General features: G+C 35.0%; 1 protein-coding gene and 1 long non-coding RNA gene across 3 annotated transcripts in view; one reads left to right on the forward strand and one right to left on the reverse strand.

The window, feature by feature from the left end:
* PPP4R1 (protein phosphatase 4 regulatory subunit 1) overlaps positions 1-25,121 on the forward strand; it is a 44,919-nt gene that overhangs the window by 7,416 nt on the left and 12,382 nt on the right. The window contains exons 3-14 of one of the 2 annotated variants that reach the window (XM_081325268.1): positions 5,396-5,531; positions 6,196-6,302; positions 9,109-9,251; positions 11,569-11,715; positions 13,728-13,835; positions 16,230-16,295; positions 17,073-17,231; positions 18,359-18,489; positions 19,028-19,530; positions 22,669-22,844; positions 23,012-23,110; positions 24,525-24,710. In XM_081325268.1, coding sequence (XP_081181394.1) covers positions 5,396-5,531; positions 6,196-6,302; positions 9,109-9,251; positions 11,569-11,715; positions 13,728-13,835; positions 16,230-16,295; positions 17,073-17,231; positions 18,359-18,489; positions 19,028-19,530; positions 22,669-22,844; positions 23,012-23,110; positions 24,525-24,710 — 1,961 coding nt within the window. The remainder of the gene's footprint in view (positions 1-5,395; positions 5,532-6,195; positions 6,303-9,108; positions 9,252-11,568; positions 11,716-13,727; positions 13,836-16,229; positions 16,296-17,072; positions 17,232-18,358; positions 18,490-19,027; positions 19,531-22,668; positions 22,845-23,011; positions 23,111-24,524; positions 24,711-25,121) is intronic. The other variant, XM_081325269.1, reaches the window with a different exon arrangement.
* LOC308666433 lies at positions 12,030-19,848 on the reverse strand. Its single transcript, XR_014026127.1, has 3 exons — positions 19,835-19,848; positions 19,303-19,376; positions 12,030-12,235 (listed from the first exon to the last, which is right to left on the reverse strand). It is a non-coding gene; the product is annotated as an uncharacterized lncRNA (long non-coding RNA).

Genomic DNA, 25,121 nt, shown 5'->3' on the forward strand with positions numbered 1-25,121 from the left:
GAAAGAGTTTGAAAGTAAACAGTATCCTTACTTTTAACAATTGTGGTGTGGCTGCACTCAGAATGCTCTGTGCAATGTTGATCCTCTCTTTTACCAAATTATATTGTACAGTAGGGAAAGAATTCAAGTAAAGTGATCTAATACTGGACGTGCTTCTCTATAAACCTATGTTACAATGGCAAACTTCAGTTGCAATGATGTCAGAATTGTTTAAATCTCATTGCTATGATGTGTTCTTTGCCAGAGTTGCTGGGTCATCTAATGCAGCAAAACATAAATACATGCACATGTGTGTGCACGCGCGTGCGCGCACACACACACACACACACACACTGTTGTCCATTGGCAAGAAGAACTGGTAGCATGCAGTTCTGCTAATTGTAGTTCAGAATTCTGGCTCATTATTGCACTTATGGAGAAATATATGCAGTGTTTGGACCTTTTAGTTTAGAACAGACATGTCAAACACAAGGCCCGGGGGCCAGATCCGGCCTGTGAAATGATTTCATGTGGCCCGTGAAGCCATCCTGGAAACAGTGAGGGAACGGCCCTCACTGCCTTGGCTCCGGCCCAGGCCATCAGGAGCCAATGTACAATTTTGTGGTGGTCATCTATGCTGAAATACAGCCACACCCACCCAGTAGGCCACGCCCACCCTGGCCCCACCCACCCGGCCCCTCAAGGGTAACCACAATGCTGATGCGGCCCTCAATGAAATTGAGTTTGACACCCCTGGTTTAGAACAATTAAGTGGGTATGTGATAATTACACAGTTATAGACATTTTTTCCTCTTATAATTCTAGAAACTGAAGTTACTGAATGGTGGGGTATTCATGATTGACAAGAAGAAATAATGTTCACATACCATGTATTTAACCTGTGGGATTGGTTTTCTAAATATGTGATGTCATCCATCTGTTTATGCTGTGAAAATGATTGGAGGTACTTATGGAGAAATATATGCATTGATGTATCGATGTGGTAGAAATGAGAACCACAACTGTTTACTCCGTTTGCATAAACTAGTTTTAGATATATTTCTTTTTCCTCTCGTGTCATGGCTTTCTTTTGCTTACTATTTCTTTCTTCTTTTTGTTGCTTTCAGAGAGGAGGGTATAAAGGTACTATATGGCAATAAGGCTATCGGTGCATGTATACAGTATTGGAAATAGTAGGTCTTTCATTACCAGATTCCAGAGAATGGGAAGAGAGGAGTGCTGATATCATACTTACATGCTTCCTCTCATATCTGTTAACTACTGTTTGAAAGAGAATGCAGGACCTAAGAAACATTTGATGTGATACAGTAGGACATTTCTTTTTATACATAGATGTTATGCTTCTTACGCACTGCATTAAAGATTACACAGACTGTAGCACTGTGCAGCTTATTTGATGAGGCATTTTGCTTACAAACACAGTTCCTCTTTGGGTCTGTGTTGTGAAGGTACACTAATACTGGCTTTTGTGTGCACACATGTACATAGGAAAACCTGGATGGGTCGGGATTTTTGCACTGTGGTTTTGGTGGTTGTGGCAGGTTTACACAGAAAGATCAATGCTTCTAGTTAAATAGTCTGCATAGCCTAACTATTGAATGGGATGGTTTACAAATGTAAACTTGTCGTTATTTGTAATTAATTATTTTCGCTTTTTTATGAGAGATAATTTTAGCCTATAAAGGATACAAATAGCCTAGATATCGCATGTGCTATGGTGCCTGATTCAGTTTGTCTTCAAAAGATTTTGTGGATAGTCCTTTTAATTTCTGCAAGAGGTGAATTGAATTCTGTTGTAGTATGAGTGGCTTAGACCAGGGCTTCTCAGCTGGTGGTACGCATACCACCTGTGGTACTTTGGCATGTGGCAGGTGGTCCATGACTATCCTAGAGAAGAGTAGTTGGGGAGGGGAATAAGCTGAAGCGACCCAAACCTGAGGGAGAGGCAGCTGGACTGTCTAGGCTCGGCAGAAGCCCCAGGAGCGCTGGCAGGGCTCCAGCTGATTGGGGCTTCTGGAAGCAGTGCAGAGCTGGAGGTGAACTGAAGAGAAAAGCAGGGGAAGGAGAAGAGAGGATATAAAAGGAGGTGGTTTTGGCAGGAAAAGGGAAAAGACAATAAGGAAAGAGAAGGGGATGGAGAAGAAGCTATGAAAGGAGAGGTCATCCAGCCAGGAGAATGCAATCAGTGCTGATGAAATGAAAAGCCAGGAAACGAGCATGTCAGAAAGGAGGTGGGTTTATTTCGGAAGCCAGCGGGTTCCTGATCAGCTGGCAGCTTGAACAGATTACCATAAGGATTGTTATACAGTTTTTACAGCATTTTGTAATTCAGATACTCGGTTGGTGTGCTTTGGTTATTGGAATATTTAGTCTCTTTTACATAGGCTAGCAATGAATCCAAAGTGTTGGCTTCCATAGTTTTAATTCCTTTCAACAAATGTAATTAGTTTTACCCCTTTATCTTGAGCCTATCTATGGCTTTTAGCAAGTTTTCTTTGTAGCTAAACAGGCTTAATTTAAGGTTATTGTTTTTTGCAATTGCAGAGCCTTTTTGGCTCAGGTTGCTACATTGTTTAAAACACAGACATGCCTGAGGCAGCTTAAAGACAAAAAAATGGAGTTTAATGTTTCTTTATTTTGGGAGGCTTTTGTGAGCCTTTCTTGCTTTGCACTTGATTCCTGTGTCTTTAAGGGTACAGGGAAGGGACTGGTGGTGTGTACATTCTTACTACACTGTGGAAGGAGAGCTCGGAAGGCAGGGAGGAAGAAGAGGAGAGGGAGAGAGGAAGAATGGCTGACCATCTAGTTCAAGGGTTTACAAACGTAGCAACTTTAAGACCTGTGGACTTCAACTCCCAGAATTCCTCAACCAGCCATGATGGATACAGTGGGGAGGAAAAGGGGGGGAAAAGTGAGGGGGAGAAGGGAAAAAGAACAGACTTCCTCTGTTGCAGTAGAAGGAAGCATTAACATTGACCCTCAACTTTTTACTTTTCCATAATAATATAAACTAGCCATTTCTATAACAACAACTCAATCTAATCAGTAAAACCCAAAATCCCCCCCTTTTTAGTCATCAAGTTTTTGACACCTTGCTAAGCACTTGGTGGTACTCAAATATTGTCATGTCCTAAAAGTGGTACAATCTGTGAAAAGGTTGAAAAGCCACTTAGTCTAAAATGTTGCCTCAAACTAAAGACAGTCTGGTTTGATATATTTTTCTAGCTTAACTATCTGATACTGTCATTTTATTTACCGCTTACTATGGTGAGGACTTTATTCATTCTACCTCTGTAACTTAGTTTTCTTCCCTCTCTCCCATTGCGTTTTCTTGTCTGGTATATCCCTGAATATTTTACTCTGCTTGAAACTCAAATAATGTCTTCTCAAGACAGAAAAAAACTGCTTTTCCTCCTATGGTGAAGATGTTGCTGTTCTAATCTCTCATTATTTTTACTTGTCACATTCAATCAATTTGCAAGTTAGACCTTTACACACTAGTGTACAAATATCTTTGATCTCTCAGCTAAAATTCTAGTTCATGCTCTGATAATCTCATGCTCTTACTGTTTCTGCCAGATTCCCTTATAACTGTACAGTGTCTGTTCACTTATTCAAAATTTGCCTTCCCCCCTAAATACCGGTAATTCAGTTTCTGTGGTGCTCTGCTACTATATTCCTCATTCATTTCACCCTGCTTTATTTTTCTTCAGCTTCTGCGTTGTACTACTCACACTTCTTAAGCTATTGTATCTTCAACCCTGTGCCCTTCTCACATGTTAGACATCAAGACCTATCATTTAGATCCTGTACAGCTGGCTGTTGAGTCTCCTAGTACAGTTTTGCACTGAATATCTTACTAGTTTTTCTAATTTTCTGACAAAACTTCCAACATTCTTTATCCATATTCTTGGTCAAACATTTCATGCTTGGTTCAAAATACACTTATATTGTGACTCCTTTTAAGCATGTTTTGTTTAATAAATCATAATTGACTGGGTCATAATATGGCTTATTTAGTTTTGACTTTGTAGAGTGGGAATCCTGCCGCAATGTGAAGAGGTGATATTTCATTTTTATATAATTGGAACACTATAAATGTAAAATGACAAATTTACCTCAGCCATTTTCCAGATGGATAATAACATTTAAATCAACCTCAAATTATAATTTAAATAAGACTCTTGGGGGTCTTCTTTTAACATTAAAAGTTTAGTCTAGCTGATATTGGCAGTTTGGATTTTTTAAAAATAAGATTTTATTATTCAGCTAAATGAATTCTGAGAAATATTGATGCACAAGATCTTTAAAATACTACTTTGTTGTATTAACTGCTTATAATTCATGTGATTTTATTATTTTTATTATTTTGTTCCTTGAAATATCAAACCCTTGAAAAAAGCATAAGGCTTAAAATATTTTTCAGAAATTGACCAAGTAAATTGTTCCATGTTAATAAAGCTGGTTTCACGTGGAAATTTGGTGTTGTATAGTTGTATATTTTATATCATTCATTTTAACAGCAGATTTACTGATAGGCTTTCTCACAAAGTATGGAAAATGTGAGTTCCAGACTTTTTGGAATTTTTAGCCATGTTTGAAAGGAAGTTTAAAAATACAGGTATAGTCTTTGTTTTACCCATTTTTTGTAGAACACCAATATATCTACACCACTGACATATGTTATGTAAAGCATGGAACATTACAACAGCTGATGCTTTCATATATTACCTCAGATTTTTTTCATGTATAAAGGAAGTCATACACTTTTTTTAAAAAAAATGTTTCCATATAACCAGTGCTTTGGTTTAAATATGAAGCTGAGATTCTAGCCTTTGGAATCTTCAGACATTGTAGTGGCCAAATACTATACAGAGATTACGATGATAGGTTTTTTTATTCAGTATGACACGAATTATAAACAAAGACTGTCATTTGACTAAAGAATCCTTTGTAAGTAGCTTTAATGTTTCCTTACAGAGAGTTTATATGATTTCTGTAACTTTGTAAATTATAGAAATTTGAGATATTGAAGATTTTTTTTTAGAATGAAATGTAATATTTACATGGAAGGAGAATTAAATGTCATAATTCCTCCTCCAGAAGAAAGTGTCTTTCTCGGTATTCATTATTATGTTCTTAGTATATTTAAAATAGAAGGATCTTTCTATTTAAAAAATTATTTAGTGAAATATATTAGAATATCTTTTTTTTCTACTAATTGCAAGTAAGTGTAAATTTCAAAAGTCATTGCATTATTGCCCAAAAACCTCTTTTGAAAGAGAAAGCATTGTGAAAGATTACGTTTTAAGAAATATTATTGCATAAGTATTTAGGTATCCGTTTTAAACCATAGAAATGTGATCATAAGAAATATTTCTCATGTCTCTGATAGTTGGTGTGGATGACTACAGCTCAGAAGCTGATGTGACTGTTGTATCTTCAGCCCTGGACTTTGTCTCACAAGATGAAATGTTGACGCCTTTGGGAAGATTGGACAAGTACGCTGCAAGCGAGAATATTTTTAATAGGTATGGTTTATAGCATAAGGAATAGAGTAAATATTGTGCCGTGTGTGTGTATGAGAGAGAGAAAGAGAGAGAGAGAGAGATAATTTAATCTTTATATCATTTTGAAATTAAATGTATATGCAAATCTATCTTTTTTCTATTTTGTGGATTACATGCCCTTTTTCAGGGCTGATACCATATTTTATATAAAATTTTAATATTAAGAATCTTCTATGATCACAGAAAAAGTAAATAATAGTAGCTCAAATACTTTTTAAAATACATGGTTAAAAAGGGGAACTGAATGTTCATAGCTATTTACAAAGATAGGTCTAGGATACTGAAATATATGTGTATGATAAAAATGATCTTAATTATTGTAATGAATTCTGAGTTGTGGCTCTATACACTTGTATGTAATGTTTGTAGGCAGTACAATAGTGTTGTATTAGAGGAACAAAATTACTATATTATTTCAGCTTAAATTCAGATTTGTTGTGAGAGCCTAAACAGAATAGGAAATACGTACTAATTTGAATTCTACATAGAAGGCCAGTGAGATTGTAGATCACCCCAAGATATTTAGTAGCTATAAATGTTTGATTTTTTTTAAAAAATGGGATAGATAAAGTTATTGTAATGTAATATGCAGTAAAATTACAATAAGCTTTTTTTCATGCTGTAGGCAAATGGTGGCTCGAAGTTTGTTGGATACTTTGAAAGAAGTGAGTGATGATGAGAAAGATTGTATTGCTGTATTGGAAAGAGTCAGCAGGCTAGCAGATGATTCAGGTATGTAATATGAACAAAGTTTATATGACAATATGATAAGAGAAAGAACTGGGAAATTCATAAAGTAATAAAACTTTAATGAAACACAGAATTGTCTCTTTAATTGATCAGGAAATGATGCAGGGAATGGAAACCATTCTAAGAGCCTTTTTGGTTAAACATAGGATAGAAATGCTCAAATAAAATCAAATTCAGAATGTTGTTGGCTGTCATGAAAAAATAATTGGAGATTAAATTAGAAGGAATCCATATGGGATATTCATGCATTTGGGAATGAAGTGTTCAGTTCCTGAATTAGTTGATTTTCTACAGAAATAATAGCTAATATTTTCTAGTAAAAATAGCTTTTGAGAAAGAAATCATTGTATGCAAAAGACAGTTTTATGAAAGTACGTTAGCTGTTCTTTTTATTATGACAAAGATATTGTTTATATGTGAGATCCTTCCTTTGGGTTGTATGTGTGGGAGTGCTATTGTTTCTAGACGCTGGATTATAGTCTGCTATAAGTCTTGAGAGAGAGAGAAATCTTATGAGTGTTCCTCAGATTTGTTTGTATATTTATCCATCAAACTGCAAGTAGATAGTGAGGCAGATGTGGTTCATGATTCTAAGTATTTCAATCTTAATGTATGTAGAGAAGACACCTTCAATCTTAGGTATTTGGAGTACACCTATATAACAATGAACATCTTCAAAGGAATAAAATTCACAAGGGAAGAGAAAAAAAAGTACTCTCCTTCCTGGATATCCTCATTAGCAGAGGAAACAACTAATTAGAAATCCAAGTCTGTTGACAAACATTCCACATTAGCCAAGTGATTCATATTTATGATGGTCACAGTGTCCCAGGGTCATGTGAAGTGACCAAAACGGACAGGAGGAATGTCTTGGGCGGGCAGGCAGATGTCTTGCTCAGCTGTGGCTTGGGGGGCACTTTTTTCAGTGCCATTGTAACTTCAAATGGTCACTAAGCTAACTGTTGTAAGTCGAGGACTACCTGTACTTCATCACTTTTTTCCTTTTTGGGGGGGATCATCAAGTTTTTGACACCTTGCTAGGCAACTGGTGGTACTCGGATGTTGCCATATCCTAAAAGTGGTTCAATGGGTGAAAAAGTTGAAAAGCCTTGTTCTAATGTAGAACTTACCCTGAGCATTTTGGGGATGTGTAAGGAGCAAAGGTTGCTTTAATAATTTTCCTAGGCCATTTGATACTGTTTGATATAGTATCCAGGGTGTATCCTTCTATATTAGGGTAGGTTAGTGATTCTTTTACTCCGTGGAAAGGTGATTCCAGAAGATTTGTGATAGGAAACTTATACTTGACACTGAGGCACTTGTACTTTAGCATCCAGTAAGCATTTTTTGCAGAATGGGTGTGCTGTCCAAACTATGAGCATTGATATTAAGCTGAGTAATGTCACTTATTCAGAGTGAGGTATCATAAGTTTACTGCTTTGATACAGATGTATTTATTTTTATGAGTGGAATGAGGCAGTGGAAGTGCTGAATTAATGCTGGAAATCCATAAAGAATTAGATGAAGATTAATAAATAAAATGAAATCTAGATAAGTCAGAGATGCTTTTGTTGGAGGTTGTTTTGGCGATAGGATTCATCTTGTCCTCACTGTACTTCGCAGATTTTGCAGTTTGGGGTGGTCCGTTATCACAGATGATAAAGAAGGCTCTATGCCATGGAATTCTTTCCTCCAGATGCATTAACTTCAACTTTGCTGAACAGAGATAGCCTGTGCATTGTTTTCCAGGTTAGATTAATTGTGGTGCATCGAGTGTAGCTAGCTTTAAATAAACTTCAGAATTAAGACCACTAGGCTACTAACTAAAAATGGGGACTAAGAATATATTTATTCAGATTGTCGGTTAAGTAGCTACATTGGCTTATGAGTATATAAAATGCTAGACTTTCCCTTAAAAGGCCTAAACACTATGGAACTGAGTGCTTAAAAGACTGCCTTTTCCAACACAAGCTTCCTGTAAAGTGAGACATTTAATCAGAAACCTTTCTCTAGTTGCTTCTCTGCTGTCTTGAGATGAAGCAAATGGAACAGAAGTAAGAGATTTTTTGGGAGGTGATATTTTCTATATTTCTTTGAGAAAGTTGCCAAACTCCTTCCTTTCGTTTGCTACCATCATTTGGAATTATTATAGTAATTGTAATTTATCTGCTGTCTGTTGATATGTATGTTTATTATCATATTTATAAGTTGTGCTAGAGAAGGCTATATTAAAAATTCTTTTGAATATTTTGTCTAGGTAACCAACTGATGGATATATAATTGATACTTTTTTTGGCATGATAATTAGTGTTTGATTAGTTTCAGTATATTTTGAAATATTACTAGAATTACGTATTCAATAATTTTGAATATTTTCGTTATAGAGGTTTAAATAATATTAGTTTTATCCGGAATACTTCAAAACTGTCTTCACTATGTAGAGGGCTTTCAGTCCCAGGTGTAGCTCCCTCTTTCCTATCTTTTAATTTAAATCTATCAAAGGATCAATAGAGAGCTTATATAGCTTGTAGAAATGGAGAAAATTAGGTATATTTTGGTTTATCAAAACCCTTTATCAGTGGCTTGAGTTTTGAAGAAGGAAAAATATGTTACTTTAAAAGTGAAGAAATAATCCTTTTCTTGTACATTCATTGTCAACTATAAATCAAAATAAAACTAATTATAACCCCTTTACTAGCAATGTACTGTAAGTAATAGTAATTCAGATTCAAATGAACATAAATGTGCAACTTACAAATGATTTTCTTGTTTGTGCTTTTATCGATAGAGCCAACAGTACGAGCTGAGTTAATGGAACAGGTGCCTCATATTGCTATGTTTTGTCAAGAAAACAGGCCGTCAATCCCTTATGCCTTTTCAAAATATTTATTGCCCATTGTGGTGAGGTATCTAGCAGACCAAAATAATCAGGTAAGATTACTTTAAATTTGTTGAAATCATGTAAATATTTTACCTATTTGGAATTAAATAATTTGTATGATTTCTTTTGCATCATACCAAGCTTCATAATTTTTTGTAGTTTATTTCAAGTGTAAATATGGTAAGTCCTTATCTTGCCTTACTTCACCTGAAAAGCTCATCCTTTGAAATCTAGTTAAGGGATTGCTTAAAGACAAATCGGGAAAAATGATTTAGCCACTGAATTAATCAAATTTCTCATTGATAATATTATCTACAACTCAACAGTCCATTATTTTCCACTGCTATTTCATTGTTTCAATCAGAATTTGCAGTTTTTGTTACACTGTATACATTTTTACAGATTCCATTTTTCTTTCAAAAAAGTGAAACCTAGGAGTTTTAGAATTACAATTCCCACTACCCAAGCTACTTTTATTAAGGGTGAATTTTCAACACTCTGACACAATACCAGTATTGCCAGGCTTTTTAGAAGCAAAGTAAGGGTATTACTCAATTGCTATATATAATTTATTTTGTTACTAAAAGTAAATCTTCCCAAATCACTCAATCATTTCTATGTTTGAGGCTACAGAAAGAAAGTGAGGACTCAGGCAAAGAAAATATTCGGCTGCTACATTAGACATTTTATATTTACATTTTATATTTGGGCGTATGTGGACAATGTAAGGCTTGTGTGGAATATGTACATGCTACTGAATTTCTCCCATCAGATTAAAAAAAGTTGTTTTTTTGGATGCTGAAACTGCCCCTAAAATATTCAGAGAACAAAGGGGTATGGTCCAGAATTTTATTTTAGAAAGAGAGAGGAAAACATGGGTAAAGCAGGAAAGAGCAAAGGTTTTCTTCTAAAAGAGCAAGGAATCTGAGAGGCAAAAGTCTGGGGAGCGTAGGAAGGTAAACCTATGTGAGTTGGCATAGAGGAAATGTGTTTTTTATTCAAAATGTTTTGTGCAGGGGAAAATGAGACAAAAACTCATAACCTACACATTCCCAATATAGAAACTCTGCTGTTCCATGCAACCTTACGTTAAAATTTTGTGTAGTCTGTTCTGGAAGATTAATGTTGGCTTATTCTTTACATAGGAGCTTACACAGCTTTATAAAATTCATTTCTAATTAGGAAATGAAAGTTCATCAGATTCATTATTGTATGAGCCAGTGTTTTACCTTGTTATTTTGAGCGTTTTTGTTATTTTTCCTTTTTTTCCTATTCTGAAGATCAGAAGGTTTTTGGTAGCAGCTTTTCAGACTAGCAAATGTTGTTAAAATACATAAATTTTCATGAATATAATTCACTTCATCAGGTGCATGAAATGTCTAACAAATGTAGGATTTATATGAATAGGGAAAGGGAAAGAGGGAAAATCAGGATGTTATGCAATGCAAGTTATATGTTTGACAGATCACAAGTATTTTATCAATTATCAGTTTGAGGTGTTAAAAAACCCTTGCCTTTCTTGAGATCTGGGATAGCCTGAAAACATTGATGTGTAGAGTATGTGAGTTCAGCAATTTCTCCCTTCTCTGCATTGGTAAAATATTTTTGTTCCAACTTTGTACTGCAGTGTTCTGGTAGATTAAAATGCTGTGATGTTACTGTTTTGAAACCAAAGTTGTGTCAATTTATTTGTGCAGTCAGGCGCATAGACAGTTTATGAATAAATGTAAGTATTTGAAGAATGGAAATTAATATTTCCAGATAAGAACTCAGAACGACTTCAGTATCATAGCAAAACTTCTAAAAACTGTAAAAGAGTTATTTGACTCTTCATCTCCCATTAATGCTTTGTAATGCTTAACAAATTTTTCATTGCTGCAGTAATACAAACAAGGCCAGTTATTAGAATCTTTAACACTGATAACTTATTGCTCAGAAATATATTGCAGAATCCATAAATATTATACAGGTAGTTTTTGATTTACAATCACTTGTTTAATGACTGTTTGAAGTTATGATGACCCTGAAAAAAGACTTATGACCATTTTTCACACTTAAGACTATTGCAGCATCCACACAGTCACATAAAAATAATTCAGACACTTGGGAACTGACATGTATTTATGACAATTGCAGTGTCCCAGGATCATGTAATCAACTTTTACAAACTTTTGATAAGCAAAAGTCAATGGGAAAATCAGATTCTCTTAACTATTTTAAAAACTACAGTGATTCCCTCAATAACTATGGCAAAAAAAGTCGTAAAATGGGACAAAACTCACGTAACATCTTGCTTAGCAATGGAAATTTTGCAGAGATTGAAACAAATGGAAATCTCCTTTTCCTGCTTTTTATGTTTTTACATAGGTGAGAAAAACAAGTCAAGCAGCATTACTTGTTTTGTTGGAACAAGAACTTATTGAACGATATGATGTGGAGACCAAAGTATGTCCAGTTCTAGTAGAACTGACTGCTCCAGATAGCAATGATGATGTGAAGACAGAGGCAGTGGCAGTAAGTAAGAAAATGATATACCAGGAATTGGTGTTTAATTGATTATCTGAATATAGATCACAGCAACAGAGGTGTTTTCATTGATAGAATAAATATTGTGTGACAGCTTTTACACAATACTGCCAAACATCACTTTTTATTTAGGGGCAAAAAGGTGGCTTGGACCAAAACTGATGTATAGCCTCAGAAAAAAGAAACATTTCGCTTAAATAATTATTTGTGATTTAGATTTATACAGAACTTCACCAAAAAAAACCCACCTGTCAGTGGGTATAGCATTTCAGTAATACAGTAAAATATCCATGGTAAAAAAAATAGAAAAACAATCCAAATTAGATTATCACATAGGGGTCAGTCAGTCTCGTGGTGTCAGCTCATTTTCCCAAAGTCAGTGGGGTAGTAGGGGCAGGTCAGAGGTTGAGAAAAGCACTTCCACAGGAAAGGCACATCTCTGAGCTTCTCCCTCTCTTTTATCTCCTTCACAAAAGTGAGGGGGTGAGAAGTATTTTTCCTGGGATATCTAAATTGGATATGTTGAAATTAGGAGGGAAGGTGTTCATGCAAGTACACAATGCCAAACCATGTAAATCAGGGGTGTCAAATTCGCAAGGTTTGACACCCCTAATGTAAATCTTAAAAGATCAAAACCAGTCCTTTGAAATGCCCTCAGAAATGAATAGGGAGCCAGTGCGGGTTTAATATGCTTATGTTGCAGGTATTGTCTAGTAACTGGGCCACTGCATTCTGGGTAAGTAGAAGCTTCCAAGTGATTTTCAAAGACAGCCCCATAAAAAGCAGATTGCTTCCAGGCCACCTTGCCTAGCAGTTTCATGTAAATGTTAAAAAGCATCTGATGCCCAGGTCTGAATTGTGCCAGAAAAGAATTGGGATAATGTATTCCTCTATATTTATACACTGACCAAAGTCTCAATAATCAGTAATCAATAATCTCTAGAAAGGGGATGCTTGACTAAAAATGATAGTTGTCAAATACTTAAAAAATCATGAGGTCTCTGAAGAAATGGGCAAACTCTTTCAAGCCTTTTTCAAGGCTGCTGATACTAGCTCCTTTGAAGCAAGGTGTTAACCTTCTCTCAGATGTCAGTAGTCTCCAAAGGAGTCAGGGGAGACAAGGAACAAACACATAGTTGGCTGAGTTCCAGATAACATGTCAATATATTGCTCCAGTCACCATAACAAACTGCCCATAAAGTGTCTAGATTTTGGTGAATCTGGATGACTTATCAACAAAGTTCTGTACCAATTTGTCATAGCAGCCTGACAGGAAATCTGTATAAGATAACTTGCCACCTTAAACAGGATAGCCTGAGAGGAGAAATCATAATATTTTAATCATAACATTATTTCCCTTATACCTACTTATACCAGCTCTGAGGTCATACCCATATTCAGTCAGATTCACTTTTAATTTTTTCTCATTTTTCTTTCTTGATATTTCTAGCCTTACAGCCTGATCTTTATTTATTTGGATTTTTTTAAAAAAAACATCATAGTGTACTTTTTAATTAAGGAGACTTTGCTTATATGGGTATAACTTCCTGTGTGTCTTCCCAAACCATGTGATTTACAACAGTGATGGGCAGTTCCCATCATCCCCATTATTGGCTGTGATGACATAGGATGAGGGGATTAGAATTTATTGTGACACATTGCTCACACATCCTTGAACCAAAAAAAATCAAACATCTAGTATCAAATCTATATTTCTTTGAATTGTTCATATCTACTGCTGCTTGTGGACATGCAGTAGAGTGCTATAGTAAACTGACCAAAAGTTCTTCATTTTGTCAATATCACAGCTCATTTGTATGTATCTTCTACTAACTTTATATTGACAAATAATTTTATTTCAATTTTTGTTGATAATGTTTCAGTCTATTAGTGCAGACAAATACACATACATGTACATTTATAGGATGCAGAGGCATAGGTTTATAAATTTAAAGAAGTTGGACTGCTAGATGGCTAACTCAGATTATCATTATGTTTAGATAATGTGCAAAATGGCCTCCATGGTTGGAAAGGACATCACAGAGAGACTCATTCTTCCTAGATTTTGTGAAATGTGCTGTGATTGTAGAATGTTTCATGTACGGAAGGTATGCTTTCTTCCTTTATAAATCTAGGCTGCTTTTTATTAAAAAAACCTTCACTGTTAACTAAGAGCTAGACATTATGTGTCTGTCGGTAGTCTGCTATAAGATAAGCTGTTATGGTTGAAATGCTGAAAGCTGGTGGTCACAATTTACACAAGATACTAACAAAACTACACTCGAGATGCCTCAGAGAAGAAAAACTACCCAATGCATGGGAAAATGCTGAAGTGATTCTTGTACACAAGAAAGGAGCCCAAGATGATTTAAAGAACTATCACCCAATAAGCCTTCTTTCAGTCATTTATAAGGTTTTCACCTAGATAATAGCAAAAAGAATATTAACATTAAATGATGCATAGCTAAAGGAGCAAGTAGGTTTCAGAACTGGTTATAGCACAATGGATCTATATCTAGATTTGCTCGGCAAGTCATTGAAAGGCACAGCGAGTACACCATACCTCTGTGCGTGGCTTTCATTGATTACAAAAAAGCATTTGACTCAGTATTCCAGCAAGCAATAATTAATGCATGCTCAACCAAGGTGTAGACACTACTTACATAAATTTGCTACAATCAGTATATGAAAAAAATGGTAACAATTTGTCTTAATGATCTTAAATCAGAAATCAACACAGAATGAAGTGTATACAATATCACCTATCCTTCTCTCAGCCTGCCTTGAAGTATTTCACAAACTAGACTGGGCAAAAGATGGAATAAAAATCAATGGTGCCTATTTAAATCACTTCAGATTTGCAGGATGATGTTGTTCTCTTCTCACAAGACCCAGAAGAGCTACAAAGACATATATACAAGACCTGCACAAAGCAGGAGAACCATTTGGCTTACAAATAAACCTGAAAAAGAGCTAGGTTATGTTTAATAAATTCACCAAAGAAAGAAAAAATTATATCTGGAGAAGAACTAGACGTAATAGATCACTACATATACCTTGGCCAACGGATCTCAATGGAAAATGATACAATAAAGGTAATTGAATGGCATGTTAAATTTGGTTGGTAGGCATTCGGCAAGCTAAGTGTAATTTTCAAGAACAATTTCTCCCTATGCCTGAAGAGAAAAGTTTTCAATCAGTGCATGCTACCTGTTCTAATATATGATATATGACAGTGAAATATGGACACTAACCTCACAATCAATGCAAAAGCTACAAGTGGTGCAAAGAGCCATGGAAAGATACATGCTTGGCATTGCAAGACAAGATAGAAAGACCTGCAAATGGATTAGAGAACAAACGAAATTATACAATATCATCAAGAGAGTAAAAGAATTGAAATGGAAACGGGCTGGTCACATAGCAAGAAGAACTAATGGCAGGTTGGACCAAGGCAGTCATAGAATGGATCCCACTTGATAAAAAGTGTTCACGAAAGAGACCTAAAACAAGATGGATCGACAACATCAGCAAGTATTGTGGGCCCAATTGGCAAAAGAAAGCTCAGGACTGTATTGGTTGGAAATAGGTGAAAAAGGCCTTCATCTTGCAGTGGATAGACAATGGCTAAAATGATGATAAGCTAAACTATTTATATTAAGAATTTCAATTACATTCTAACCTAAAGGTTTGAATAAAGAAAAATATAATGCATCTGTAAGTCAAGTTAAATTTAAAATTGTGTTGATATAAGTAATTATGTTATTTCTCATGGGAAATTTGAGGAGTTGGTCCACATATTTGTAAAAAGACAAAGCTAAGGAAGATCGCCATAGAGGAGTAGTATTCTGTGGAGATTTATTCCCAGAATTTTAGTTTCAGAGAGCTGAGAAAAAATAGGTCATAAAAAGAGCCCAATTTAGACAAATGCATAAATGATGCTTGATTTACTGACAAAACCAAAGCATTATCAGATGATTTCACTAAGTGCAGTAATTGAAAGCAAACATTTCTAAGTTTATTATTCGTTTTAATCTGTGGGGAACATTATCCCGAATATGGTAGTTAGCAGAATGTGAAAAAAGATTTACTTTTAGATCATTCCATCGGGCACCTCATGAATGGTAAATTAGAGTTCCTGAAGCACGAGAGAGAGAGAGAGAGAGAGAGAGAGAGAGAGAGAGAGAGAGAAATGTTTGGGTATGTGCTTTGATCTTCAGCTGATTAATAGAGAATATTTTTCTTAGAATTTGAAAAACGTTCCTTTAGTTTTGTGCATATCACATCATAATCCTAAATATAACATGCAAACTTTCAGGATGAGAACTGCAGTGGATAATTAATCTTTGATCAAATAAAATACTTGCTATTAATTAAAAAGTACTATTTAAAAACAATTGAACTATAGTCCTGCTTTTTTGAATTATCTTCGAATCCCTAAACTATTACTTTCCTAAGTTCATTCATCTCCAGTTCTAATTAAAATAATTATTTTCGTCCAGGTGTGTGCAGCCAATTTTGGAGATATTTGTAGTGTAGTTGGACAGCAAGCCACTGAAGAAATGCTGGTGAGCTTCATATGTCAAAGTTCTATCTTTATTTAATTTTTAATCGTAAAATTGTGCTGAATTTCAGTATGGGCATTTAAATAGTTTTTTGGGAGTGTGAATAAAAATGGATAGGATAGAGTTAATTTTTGACGATCATTTCTTCAGGAATACAGTCTGTTGTCAATAGATTCTGCATTATTGCATATTATACCCGGAACAAGACTTACTTTTTTTTCATTTCGATAGGATACAAGCACATTTTTGGCATATTGCAAATAGTACTAAGTGTGATTTTATTGAATTATGTCATTACTTTTTGTCTTTGAATGCATTCCTATAATCTCTGCTTTCACTGATAAGTCACTGTAAAAAAACATATTTCCTTCTGAAGTGTGGATTATTCTACTTGTGAAAAGATGGAATTACCCTATTTTATGTTTCCAAAGGTAATATTGGCCATTGTTAAAGGCAATAGAATAATTAGTAGAATAGTTTCAGAAATATTAAGAAAAAATTAAAACAGTCCATACTTTATTAATCTTACCTAGCTCCTACATCAGGCATGTCAAACTGCTGGCCTGCAGGCCGCATGCATCAGGCCAAAACCGTGCCCACCCCATTGCCAGCAATGGGGAAAAAATCACAATACATCACGCGACGTTAAGAGTTTGACATGCCTGACCCACATTAAAAATTTCTTAAATTTTTTCAAGTCTATAAGGAATGGTTAAACTTTAAAAAAAGAAGACCCAGATTAAATCATTTGTATTTGATATCATATTTTCTATTTTCCAGTTACCTAGATTTTTCCAGCTTTGTTCCGATAATGTGTGGGGTGTGCGGAAGGCTTGTGCTGAATGCTTTATGGCTGTTTCATGTGCCACATCACAGGAAGTCCGTCGAACAAAATTGTCAACACTTTTTATTAACCTTATCAGTGACCCTTCACGATGGGTAAGTTATTAAATTTGCCTTCTATTTCTTTACATTCTCAATTTCTTTGTATATTCACTTATTCTGAGATAAGTACAGTTAACCTGAGGGTGGGTCATGTATAAAGAAAACTATTCAATCCTCTATTCTTCTGGAACCAGTGGTTTGTACTGTATACAGTGGGTATGTTTAAAATGTAGATTAGGAGGAGGGTTTGGAGAAGATATCTTTGCTTATTTCCACTGCGCTATTTGAGAAGCTTTCTTAGAATTAAAGACCTTTGGAATAGTATGAAAAAATATTACTAGGAGTTGTGGAGAAAAATGAAAAAAAACCCCACATATTTTTCTCTTTCTGGAAACTTCACTGAATCCTGGTGCAAATTCAAAAAAAGTCTATCCACAGATATCCCATTTGGATGCAACCCATTGATTATATCTATCCAATACTTCATTATAATTGTGAAGGCTGAGAATGTATTTAATACGGGTGAGATTTTCCCAATTTTGTCCCTATTACAGGTAGTCCTCAGCTTGTGTCCATTTCTTCAGTGACTGTTCGTATTTATGGCAGCACTGAAAAAAAGGAACAAATGACTGGTCTTTGAAATTCCACCATTGGAACTGCAGCACCACCATACAGCACCAATATGGTCACAGAATTGCCAGTTGCAACCTTTTGCAAATTTTCCTCCCAGCTTTCCACAAGTAAAGTCAATGGAGAAGCTGACAGGGAAAATTGGAAATCATTTCAATAAGTCGCTCCTGCCGGTTTTTCTCCCGCCCACAACATCCCTGCTCAATTCTGTTTATATGATATCTGAGATTACTACTGATACCATTCATGCTTTCATTTTACAGTTAGTTAATTAGATAGTTTACTTTTACTGCTCTCTTAGTACTAAAAATAGCATAGAGATTAAAAACTGCTATTATTCTTCATGAAATAAAATTGGATCCATAATAAACCTTATCAAAATAAATGCATGTAATCAATAGTTTTTTCAGATAGTTCAGGTAGCATATTGCCATATTTCATTTTTGAGCCCAAATGCAAAAATTCCCTGCTACATACTTTTGCAAGCGCATCACCTCCCTAATCATGCCAAATACAATAGCTATAGTTTTCTCTGGAATATGTTCTTCCAGGTTCGCCAAGCTGCCTTTCAATCCCTGGGGCCTTTTATATCAACATTTGCAAATCCATCTAGCAGTGGTCAATTTTTTAGAGAAGAAGAATGTAAGAACACTGACAGTCAGAATTTTATAGAAGAACAAAGGTATGGATAATGAAAATAACTTAAAATGAAAATAATTTTGAAATAAAATATTCGCCACACATTTTCATATTTGCTCATCTTTCTTTAGAAGTGAATCTCTCACTTTCTGAGAGATTATGATAAAACATGTTCCAGTTTTTTCCTAATATTTTGAAAGATGATTCTTTGTTTATGCCAAATTTCTGTTTATTATAGAAAATCTTTAATGGTTTTAAGGCTTCCATCTGTGAATGAGTCAGTGAGCTTATGTGTTGTTATTACAAATCAGAGTGAGTAATTTTTGACAGAAATATGCCAGAAGTTGACATCAGTTTCCTGTGTACTACAGTATGTCTACTGTTCTGTGTACTTCGTTCTGCTTTTTACCCCTTTTTGTTTGTTTTTGTTATTCCTGTTCAGCCATCCTACAAATCCTCATTTCCTTTTCCCCTTTCTCACTCACAAGTTGCTAATACAAATCCTTATTTGTATTCTGGCTAGATTCATATGTATGTTTACTAGATGAGATGTACTAATATTGACATCTATTTTCATCCAGCAGTGAAACAAATAAGGATTCAGAAGATGTGTCCACACATGATGTACAAAGCCAGACAGAGTTGTCTTTAGATACTGAGGAATGCAATTTTGAAGCCACCCCTGAAAATGACACAGCAGAAAGTAACCTTGTTTATTTCAAGGATGAGGCATTGCTACGTAGTACTTTGTCTTTAGAACCACGCAGAGAACCTTCAGATGAGAACGAACCCAGTTTTGATCACTGTACGTTAGCAGTGCTACCGGAGCCTGCATTGTATTCACAGGAAAACTCACTTGTGGAGCAAGAACTGTATGACTCATTCCATTTCTGGAGGACTCCACTTCCTCAGATAGACCTTGATTTAGAGCTTCAGGAAAATGCAGGAGAAAATGGTTTAGCAAATCAGAAAGGACAGCAGGAGGTTATGGCATGTGCATCTTTAAACATAATGGCTACAAGAAAGGAGTTGGAAGAAATGATAGAAAATTTGGAGCCTCATATAGATGATCCAGATGTTAAAGGTAAATAACACATTGTGGTGGTGTATAGGTTAAGCTTTGAATTAGATTTTTTTATAATAATGTTTATTACAGTTTACAAATGGAAAGATAAAAAACTAAAAATGTAGCAATAAAATATAAGTGCAAAGAAAAATAAATAAAGGAAAAACTAAAGGAAGTAAAAGTAAGATAGATATACAAGAAATGATTTTCCCGTCTGTTACTTTTTTAAAAACTCATGAATAAAAGAATATTTAAACGATTTAATGTTTTAAGATTATAGTAGGAAACATCTGAAATAGGTGATTGAATGCATAATTTTTACCTTTGGTAAATGCTTCATAAAAGATGTAAAATAATGCTTTAATTGTCTCAGCATCTACCAACTTTCTCTGTGGAGCAGTAGCAAGGAAGCAGAGAAAAAGGAAGTAAACACAGTTTAGAAAAGCAGGAAATTGCTAATTTGAGAAAAGCCCAGGAAGGATGTTGAATTGCAATATTTTAGCAATATGAGAAAAAAAGGCATGACAGACAAAATTCTAAATAGTAATAAAATCAGTGAAATGAAGTAATAAAAGCTAGTTAGAGAGAGACTTAGTACAATAGGAAAAATAGGTTCAACTAAATGATTGTTAGCCTGTGGCCTGTCTTAAAAAATAGTTTTTCATTTTATCAGTTTCAGGTTACAGACCCACAAATCCTATTCCTTTGCTTTAAATTACATTTAATAGTAACATTTTGGCATACTTAAGGACAGTAATATATTACTTCAGTTGAAACTGGGTTTTTCTGAAATTATATTATCTCTTGTGTTTGTTTTCATAAGGGTCCAAACGTTTCCATTATTAATTAGTTTTACTAATTATTGTACATATCACTTTTGTTTTACTTTGGTCCAATACTTACATTGCTCATGCTGTTGTGGTTCTAGCATGATTTTGCCAATATCAGTCACATTTTATAAGGCAGGAATACAAAGAAAGTGTAGCTACAGAAGATGTGAACACAAAATAGGTCACATGAGAATAAAAAAGAGACCGGTCTCTTTTTTATTCTCATGTGACCTATTTTGTGTTCACATCTTCTGTAGCTACACTTTCTTTGTATTCCTGCCTTATAAAATGGCAATTGCTGGATAAATACTGCAATTCAGGAAGCAATGGTTTAGTCAAGCCTGAGAACTGAAGATCGGATTAGCGCAAGATGAATTGGGAAAAAGCTCGATAATACTAATCAGAAGCCCAAATCAATATAACTAATAAAGTTATGCGTTATAAAGTTAGTTCAAATGTCAAACGTGAGAAAAAAGTTACAAATCTAGAAATTCTCCCATTTCATAGGAATGTGCCTTTAAAGTATAGTCCTAGAATAAATAGTAGAATCCTTTTATTTTTAAAGTAGCATGGAAATTTATTCAGTGTAATTTATGTTAAAAGGCTAATTTTTTGCAGAGTAATGAGCAAATAACCGTTATAAGGTGCAATGACTAAATGAGAGATCAGCAAAGTGGAAGTAATGCTTATATTTTTCTCCCACAAAAAGGCAACTTTTAGCACCTTCTCTGCTTTCCATTTCCTTTATTCTGCAGAATATAATAATACTTCTGACTCCCTGAAGGCTCTTTTTACAAGATTGATAAATATTTGGGAAAACCATACGAATGTTCTCTTTAACTGTTTGGATTGTTTATTTGTGGAAATAATACATATTTAAGTTTCTATAACTTCTTCCAGTGCTGAACAAAGTCCAGGAAAAACAGCAATTAATTTTCTTTTTTTGTTCATATAATTTTTATTAAAGAAATGTTTAAAAGAATAAAAGGTATATGAATTTTGAAAAAAAAAGTAAGGAAAGGAAAGTAAGAGAAAAAAGTACAAAGAAAAGAAGTAGAGGGGAGAGAGAAAAGAAAGGGAGGGAAGGAAGGGAAAAGTATAGCTATAAAGCTTAATGGTCTTCTTGATAATGGTTACAACTACATTTACATTTTACCACCTGTATCTAAGAACTTTGGTTTTTTTTTTCTTTTCAAAAGAAATAAAAAGCTAGCTTGAGATCATAAGTTAGGTGACCTTTTTCTCAGTAGGTAAATAAACAGAATTAACAGCTTATCCCCTGTGTTGCTTTCATCTATAGTGTATTTAACAACTAGTAGTACAATTAAATTAGGTTCTGAGAACCTCTAATGCTATAGTTTGATCTTTTGGTTTGCTCCATTAAACAGGCTACTATATTATGAAGACTCTCCCAATAGTCAGATTTTAAGTAGAATTTACATATATGTATAATAACATGAAAAGGGACGCGATGGCTCAGTGGGTTAGGACACTGAGCCTATCGATCAGATGGTCGGCAGTTTGGCGGGTCGAATCCCGAGTGCCGCAGAGCAGAGTGAGCGCCTGTTACTCGTCCCAGCTTCTGCCACCCTAGCAGTTCGAAAGCACGTAAAAATGCAAGTAGAAAAATAGGGACCACTACGGTGGGAAGGTAACAGCGTTCCGTGCGCCTTTGGCGTCTAGTCATGCTGGCCACATGACCACAGAGACGTCCTCAGACAAGCGCTGGCTCTTCGGCTTTGAAACGGAGATGAGCACCGGCCCCTAGAGTCGGAAATGACTAGCACGCATGTGAGGGGGAACCTTTACCTTTACCTTTATAATAACATGCTTTTGTGTCAATGTGTGGTAACATGATTTCTGTATAATAATTCCAAACTTTTATTTTAACCGTGAAAGACTTTAGAAAGCCCAAAAAAAGGCTTAATAGAATTAAAAAAAAACAATACTAGATTTACTTTCAGTCTTTGTCTTTGTTTTATATTTTTTCGAAAAATGTCGACGATCCTAATCATTTCTTATGATTTTCGAACTTGGTTTTTTACTTAATACACTGATTGGAAATTAGGGTGCATTTATGAATTTTTTTGATGTATGAATTAACTTGGTTTCCCAGAGGTCAGGGAAAACTCTGAAGAGGATGCCTGCCTTGAGCACAAAGATATGGATGAATCTGCCCAACGTTACCAGTGGAGATCTCTCTGCCTTTTCCCTACTTGTATGTTCAGAATGTTTGTGGGAAGCAATGCTGAATTACTAATCTCTGTACATTATTGCTGTGCAGAGAACCTTTCTTGATATATCACACATACTTCTTTCTACACAGCCCAAGTGGAGGTGCTCTCTGCTGCTCTCCGAGCTTCCAGTCTAGATCCTCAAGAGGAACCTGCAGCAAGCATGGGCAAGTTATCAAACTGTCAAAATGAAGTGTGCATCAAAGACCAACTAAACTGTACATTAATCCAGGATGACACAGTGCCTTTAATCAATGATGTTGTTGAGGTAAAGAAAAGACATAATTTAAGAATTTTTAAATTAGTATTAACACTCACATGAAATTCTACGTAGTGATTCGGTGCTGTGTGAATATGCCTGAAATGTTGCTGTACACAGTTACTATTAAAGTCTTTCTTTAAAAAATGTGTTTTTTTCCCCCTCCACACCTTCAGGACATTGTAGAATCTACTCTTCATTATATTCACAATGACTCAGACTTGAACACTAATAGTTGTTTCAGCCCTGAAGAAGAAAAAAAATCTAAAATTCAGGTACATTTTAAATGTTTCTCTCAGATTCATAGAGAAGCTATACCTCCATAGAAGCTAAGCCTTTTTCTCTAGACTATAACTAGATAACCCCTAACCTGTTGGGCCATCATTTTGGAGATATTTTCATACCTAAACAGAAAAAATGAATGTCCAAGGACAAAAAAGCAATAGGAATAAGAACAAGTTCTGGTTCTCCAGTGGCTTAACTGCAGCTGACTACCAGCCAGTGGTGGAACCACTCTATCTAGCCTCCAGAGGGGAAGGGTATGACTGATCTATTGAACCTCCAGGCGGTGGCATAGCAGTATGGCAATACTGAAGCAGTCATAAATTCACCAAATTTCAATCCCACGGGATTCATGGGTCCTGGGTTATGGATGCATTCTGTAAATTTGCCATTTGAGGTTTCTTAAATCAAAAGCTGTTGCTCTGTGATACTATTTTGGCTAGTTAGAGGTTACATACAGAAGACTTCTGGTGGTATGTAGATATTTATAGTTTATTTATCCGCTCTAATTTTTATTCTCCTGTTAGTGAGACTTGACACAGTGTTGGAATTTAAATGTTCCAGGTCTCTGTGAGCCTTGAGAGAACAAAAAATAAACATGCAAGGTCAAGCTGTATTTCTGTTTCTCCTTCTTGCTTTATTTACACTAGGGGGAAAAGGCTAAAGATATTGCTCTAATCCTGTTCTTACAATTATCAGTTTTTATTTTCCAATTTTAATCTTTACTGTTCCCTCATAACTGAAACTGGTTTCCCTCTTGGCTTTTTGACAAACTCATGATTTAGAAGGAAATTGCATATTCATAACTTTGGCTACTGCCATATAACACTTCCAAGAATCTGTTTTTGTTTAAATATATCTAAACAGAATGGAAGCAGCATACATGTAGCCTTTTTTCATCTTTTAACCTCAAATCCTTTATCTTTTTTATTTCTGAGATGCCGCTTTTTAACCTTGGGACAAACAGTGTAGATTGTAACAAATTTGGATAAGAGTTTCAACCTATACATACAATTTTTCAATCTGAGTTTTTTAGAATTAGACACATGGCATACGCATTGATTATAATATCCCTAAATATTCACAGTTTTAACATAAAATCAGAAATCAGGCATTTAAAATTGACGGCAACTGCAAATAGAAGGTTGGAGAGAAATCATTAACGATATGAAAAATTTTCCCCAGTTCTTTAATCCAAACAGGTAAATCTTGGACAGGATATTTTAGTATCCGGTCCAAGATGATTTCTTTGGATTGGCCACCTCATAATTTCATTTGAGCATGCAACCATAAATGCATGACATGTTTTTACACCATTCAAGAGACAGCCATGCATTCTCCTTTTCTGATTTTGTAGAGGGATTTAGCTCTTTCAGATGACTTCTAAATTCTGTTTTTCTGTTTTAGGATGTTGTACCTCAAGCCTTGCTAGACCAGTATTTATCAATGACTGATCCTTCTCGAGCTCAGACTGTTGATACTGAGATTGCCAAACACTGTGCCTATAGCCTTCCAGGAGTGGCACTTACCCTAGGCAGGCAGAACTGGCACTGCCTGAAAGACACCTATGAGACGCTAGCTTCTGACATGCAGGTAATAAAAAATTCAGATTGTATTTGGATGGTTTAGAAATTTGTTGTGCAACCTTAAGCTTAATTTGTCTGGTTGGCGTAATAAAAAAACAAAACAAATGTTGGGTTATTTCTTGTGCTTCTTGGATTTTTTTAATGAGAAAAGTGTTTTAGGAAGAGTGGAAAAGTTAATTAGTAGATTATATCTCTCTGTTTAGATAGTCAAATAACTAATGGAATTTTATTTCACTCTACAATATAGTTACACTGCAATCTGTTTGCTTGTTGAGATGTAATTTGTATAAAATACCATTCTTCCTGCTTAATTGTTGTTTGGGAAATAAATCTGGCTATCTAATAAAAGAAAAAACAGCAAGAGTTAGAAAAATACTTTAATTCCTGCTCAGTAATTGTTACAAAACTGCTCTACCAA

Source organism: Vipera berus, assembly GCF_964194415.1.
Source record: "Vipera berus genome assembly, chromosome: 3".
Taxonomy (NCBI): Eukaryota; Metazoa; Chordata; class Lepidosauria; order Squamata; family Viperidae; genus Vipera; species Vipera berus.